This window comes from Nomascus leucogenys, chromosome 7b, assembly GCF_006542625.1.
Source record: "Nomascus leucogenys isolate Asia chromosome 7b, Asia_NLE_v1, whole genome shotgun sequence".
Taxonomy (NCBI): Eukaryota; Metazoa; Chordata; class Mammalia; order Primates; family Hylobatidae; genus Nomascus; species Nomascus leucogenys.
The window spans coordinates 62,683,447-62,689,446 of NC_044387.1; the positions used below are offsets into that span (position 1 = coordinate 62,683,447).

The 6,000-nt window shown below is 35.8% G+C and overlaps 1 protein-coding gene across 3 annotated transcripts in view; it reads left to right on the forward strand.

Annotated features, from left to right (window-relative positions):
• The window catches only part of IL15 (interleukin 15), a 79,898-nt gene extending 75,830 nt beyond the window's left edge, over positions 1–4,068 (forward strand). For all 3 annotated transcript variants that reach the window (XM_003257750.3, XM_003257749.3, XM_030815214.1), the window contains 2 exons: positions 474–611; positions 3,353–4,068. In XM_003257750.3, coding sequence (XP_003257798.1) covers positions 474–611; positions 3,353–3,463 — 249 coding nt within the window. In that variant the 3' untranslated portion in view covers positions 3,464–4,068. The remainder of the gene's footprint in view (positions 1–473; positions 612–3,352) is intronic.
• The last annotated feature ends 1,932 nt before the right edge of the window (positions 4,069–6,000 follow it).

The following is a 6,000-nucleotide window of genomic DNA, read 5'->3' on the forward strand; positions in this document are numbered from 1 at the left end:
TTCTAATAAATTTCTTGGAATTACTTCTCTCCCTCTGGAACGTTGGAACTTGAAAGAACAGTATAATTAGCAGCTACCACTATTAAAAATGTTAACAACACAATTTGATTCTAAAAATTCTTACAAATAAGCTGTCTATGTTGATGTTTTCAGACTCTAAGGCCAGTATTATTACCCTTTCCACAGGGGAAATGTGCTCAGTGAGAAAAACTGGCCACTATTTCTACATTTTCTAATTTCATGTTCTTCTGTACAATATTGCCATCCTTCTTCATTGTGTTTTGTTGGTTTGTTTTGGTTTCTATTTTAAAGCCAAAAGAAAAAAAACTAAGCTGCCTCCTATGTAAAATTTCTTAAGGATATTGTGTATCTTTATAAAATATTTGGATTGACTTTTTGAAAATCAAAATGATATCAGTATGAAAATTAATAATCACAAAAAAGTAATTATTCTTTATAACTTTTATTTTTAGCCCAGTTGCAAAGTAACAGCAATGAAGTGCTTTCTCTTAGAGTTACAAGTTATTTCACATGAGTCCGGAGATACAAGTATTCATGATACAGTAGAAAATCTTATCATCCTAGCAAACAACAGTTTGTCTTCTAATGGGGTGAGTTTTCCAACAGTTGCTCAGAGTTGCATCTTATATTTTGGGCCTGATTTGGAGAAGTCACTCATGGACAAGCAGATCCTCCTAAGGGGCACTCAAGAGAAGGAGTACTGTTTCAGTGGAGTGGCATGCAAAAGTGGCACCGTCTCCAGCATGCACACAATGCTAAACTGTTCAATGATTGATTCAGTAGACAAACATTTACAGAATAATTCCAGGTAGTGTGCTTCAGTGCTAGAATTATAGTTGCAAACCAGACAGACAGGTCACTGACCACCATTTATTGTCAGGTGCAATGGATAGACATTAATCTAATTACATAAATGTCTAACATCAATAATAGTAACTCACATTTATTGAGTTATTACTGTGTGCCAGACACTATTCTTTGAGCTTTAAATTGATAATTCATTTAATCCTCATGATAAATCTGTGAGATAGTTATCTTTATTTCTGTTTGAATGTTGAAGAAATTGTAGCACTGAGAGCTTGGATCACTGGCTTCAGTTCATACAGCTAGTAAAATGGGGAGCCACAACTCTTCCCCGAGCAGTCTGTCTGCAGAGTCTGTTATCTCATGAGAAGATAAATGCTTTAAAAAGATAACAATGAAAATATTAATGATTCGAGTATAATCTGGGACATCCCAGGCAACTTGAGCAGTAGAGGGTTCCAGGAGAGCAAATTCTAGGTACTCATATGATAGGCTGGAGAATCAGCTGTGCAAAGGCCCTGAAGTGCAAAGAATTAGGGCTTTCATGGCAAAACACTAGTGGCCAAAGCAAGGTAGAGAGAAAGCAGTTTTGCAACAAAGAGACATAATCAAATTAGTTCATTTCATAAATACTTTTTAGCCCTCAGGAGACAGTATGAAAAAATACCCATAATCCCTGCTGTTAAAGAGGGAGGAAACAGAAATAAACCAACCACTCAGCAAATGAGTAATAAGTTAGTTATTTATGAAGTCCAGTGGTGAAAAAGGAGGCTGGGTAGGGGGACTGGGGCTCCAGTTAGGGTAGGCTGAACTAATAAGCTGCCATTTGACAAAGATGTGAGGGAATGAGCCTTAAGGGTATCTAGGGACATATGTTCACGCAGAGACAACTGAAAGTGCAAAGGCCCTGACCTTGTGTGGGTGGACACCTTGACTCTTCTCTAAAAATACAAGGCTGCTTTAGGTCTTTGCTTCAGTGTCACCTTCTCAGTGATTTACCTATTTACAGTTGCAATCCCTTCCCTATCTGAGCACTCCCTGTCCCCTTCTCTGCATGTCCAATATCTGGAATACGATATATTTTATGTAATGGGTATTGTCTGTTTTTCCCTACTAGAATGTCAGCTTAAAATGGACAAGTGTTTTTGTTTTTTATTAGTACTATATCCAAATTCCCAGAACAGTGTCTCATATATATTAAATACTTTACATATGTATGAAATGAATTTAAGGTTTATAATACTCTTATGATATTATCTCCATCTTATTGGTGGAAAGAGTGAGCCACGCAACAGGTAACTCATGGCAAAATAAATGATGAGCTCTTTAATGTGAATGGTGATAGTCACCCTCATCATGACAGAGTGTGACATACGTGCTGGAATGCGTGGGCAGGACTGCACAGTCAGAAGACCTGGATGTGAAGAATTTCAGTTGATTATGTCAGTTGGGATGAGTCAGTATCTCTGTCTTCCCATCTGACATGATTATTTTCAGGATCAAATAGGACAGCATTATATGAAATATGACAGTGCTTGGCATAGAGGATGTGCTTGATAAATGTTGGTGATTCTGAATTCCAAATAGTTAATGGATATAAAATCTAATTTTTATTTTTGCTGGCACAGCCTTCATGGTTCAGATGATCTCTAAAAAGTTTATTTTTAATTGCTACATTTGGAACATTCTAGTTATCCATGAGACTGTGTTTGAATTACAATAATTTGTGGTATTCACCTAAATGGCTCAATTCAACCAATGGGTGATTACAGTGTGTCAGGCCCTGTGCTAAATGCTAGGGAAACAAACATACTGGCTTTGCCCTTCTGGCAGAGAGCTTAGAGAATAGAATTATAGTATAAAAAGAGTAAAACTTCATAATATGAATACAATACATGAGATATTGTGAGACAGGTCTAAATAAGGGGTTCTGAGATGTAAAGATGGGACATTGAGTCCAGCCCTGGGAGCCCAGGGGTTCAGAGAAGCCTCCCTAAAAGAGTACCTGAATAATCTTAAGTGTGAGTAGCAGCAGCTAAAATAGGAAAGAATGTAACAGAGAGAAAAGCAAAGGCAGAGAGGCATCTAATAGTATGCTGTGCATGGCAAGGAAAGCCAAATGCTCACTCAGTGTTTCTAGGGCATAACATTGAGGCACGGGGGATATGTGAAATAAATAGGTAAGGAACAGCTCATGAAGAGCCTGTGTGCTATGCAGGGAGGCATGGTCTTTATGCTAGAAGCAGATGATAAGAAACCATTGAAGGGCTCCAAGCAGGAACTCCATGGTCTGATAGACACAGCTTATTTTTCTCAATGTCCTTAACCCATTATTGGAAAAATAAACATATATCAAATCGCCCAGTTCTCTTTTCTCATAGTTCTTCCTAATATGCTATTTATTTGCTAAAGTTTTCATATCTCAATACCTCACCATATGGTTCAAACGATATGATATTCCCATTCCCATGAATGTATATTTAATTAATTATAAATTGCCAATTTAATCTTTCTTTATATTTTGCAGAATGTAACAGAATCTGGATGCAAAGAATGTGAGGAACTGGAGGAAAAAAATATTAAAGAATTTTTGCAGAGTTTTGTACATATTGTCCAAATGTTCATCAACACTTCTTGATTGCAATTGATTCTTTTTAAAGTGTTTCTGTTATTAACAAACATCACTCTGCTGCTTAGACATAACAAAACACTCGGCATTTCAAATGTGCTGTCAAAACGAGTTTTTCTGTCAATAAGATGATCAGACCTTGGATCAGATGAACTCTTAGAAATGAAGGCAGAAAAATGTCATTGAGTAATATAGTGACTATGAACTTCTCTCAGACTTACTTTACTCATTTGTTTTTAATTTATTATTGAAATTGTACATATTTGTGGAATAATGTAAAATGTTGAATAAAAATACGTACAAGTGTTGTTTTTTGAAGTTGCACTGATATTTTACCTCATCGCAAAATAGCATTTGTTTATGGGTGATAGTCAAATTATGTATTGGTGGGGATGAGTACCAATGCTGCAGGTCAACAGCTATGCTGGTGTGCTCTTGCCAGTGTGGAACCACTGACTACTGGCTCTCATTGACTTCCTTACTAAGCATAGCAAACAGAGGAAGAATTTGTTATCAATAAGAAAAAGAACTATATGTGAATCCTCTTCTTTACACTGTAATTTAGTTATTGATGTATAAAGCAACTGTTATGAAATAAATTGCAATAACTGGCATATAATAATGTCCATCAGTAAATCTTGGTGGTGGTGACAATAATAAACTTCTACTGATAGGTAGAATGGTGTGCAAGCTTGTCCAACCTACGGATTGCAGGCCACGTGTGGCCCAGGACAACTTTGAATGTGGCCCAACACAAATTCATAAACTTTCATAAATCTCATTTTTAGCTCATCAGCTATCATTAGTGGTAGTGTATTTAAAGTGTGGCCCAAGACAATTCTTCTTATTCCAATGTGGTCCAGGGAAATCAAAAGATTGGATGCCCCTGGTATAGAAAACTAATAGTGACAGTGTTTATATTTCGTGTTTTCCCAAATACAGGTATTTTATTTTCACATTCTTTTTGCCATGTTTATATAATAAAAAAAAATCCTGCTGATTTGTTGGAGCCATTGCTATCTGACAGAAAATAATTGTTTATATTTTTTGCACTACACTGTCTAAAATTAGCAAGCTCTCTTCTAATGGAACTGTAAGAAAGATGAAATATTTTTGTTTTATTATAAATTTATTTCACCTTAATTCAATTCTGGTAATACTGAGTGACTGTGGAGTGGGAAACGATCTCTTAAGAATTCGATTTCTCTCTGTTCCACAGTACAAACTCGTTCTCTGTTGAAACATTCTTCTATCACCCGAGTGCCCTATCCATGTACATGTGTCTTATTGCTCTGGTCAAACGGTGCTTATAAGTATCTTTCAAGAAAGTTTAGAAGAAATCTGTATCCTATTTGACTTTCAATAATCATGTATTGGCTCTCAGCTTCTTACCTACTCTCAGTCCAGAAAAATAGTATTTGGCAGCCACTCTTTAAAGTTTATGGGTTGTGGATTGAGGCAGTTTATTTTTTTTATTTCAATTGAGATGGAATTTTTTAATATACCTGTATTTTTGTTTTGTTTTATGTAGCTTTTCTATTAGGGAGAGTAGGAAAAGTGCGCCATTTTCATCTCTAAGTTTCCAGTCCAGTCTTTAGGGGGATGTTAGTCTTCCTGAGATGGGGGAAGGAAAACCATAATGCCAGTCACTTTGCAAATAATATTTTATAGTGATCAATAGTTCATTTTGGTTACATAGGCATACAAGTGGGCTTAAAACTTGGAATTTACCAGGGCTCAAAATTAAAATTCTTACATTAGTTACTCGATATGGATCGCTTCAGTTGATCTTAGAAAACTCAAGACATAGATCTGCAACTCTTTTAAAATATTATTAGTTAACTGAAGAAACAAAATAATAGTGTAAAGCAATCTAAATTTTATTTTTCATGCTTATACTCTTTACAAAATCAGTCTTTCCTTTGGATTCAAAATCTGCCTGTTTGAACTATCTTCGTTAATTAACTGACTCAATGTCATTTGCCTAGAGGATACTCTGTTTATGTCTCATTTACTGCCGTAAATGCTGAAAATATCTTCCATATAGAACATAAAGAAAGCACAGAAACATATACTTAGAAACTCAAATAGTAAAGGTAAGCGTAACAATATGACATACAGTCCAAAGTTATATTGATGAATTTTGTTTTTATCTTTTCTTAATTTCAGGACAGTAAAAGACATATGAAAGAATATTATCTCTACAGTCTCCCTGGCAATGAACAAAAAGGGCTAGAAGGCAGAGGACATGGAAATGTAAACAGAACCAATATATAATTGTTGAAACCAGGCCGGGCATGGTGGCTCACGCCTGTAATCCCAGCACTTTGGGAACTGTAAGAAAGATGAAATATTTTTGTTTTATTATAAATTTAGTTCACCTTAATTCAATTCTGGTAATACTGAGTGACTGTGGGGTGGGAAATGATCTCTTAAGAATTCGATTTCTCTCTGTTCCACAGTACAAACTCGTTCTCTGTTGAAACATTCTTCTATCACCCGAGTGCCCTATCCATGTACATGTGTCTTATTGCTCTGGTCAAACG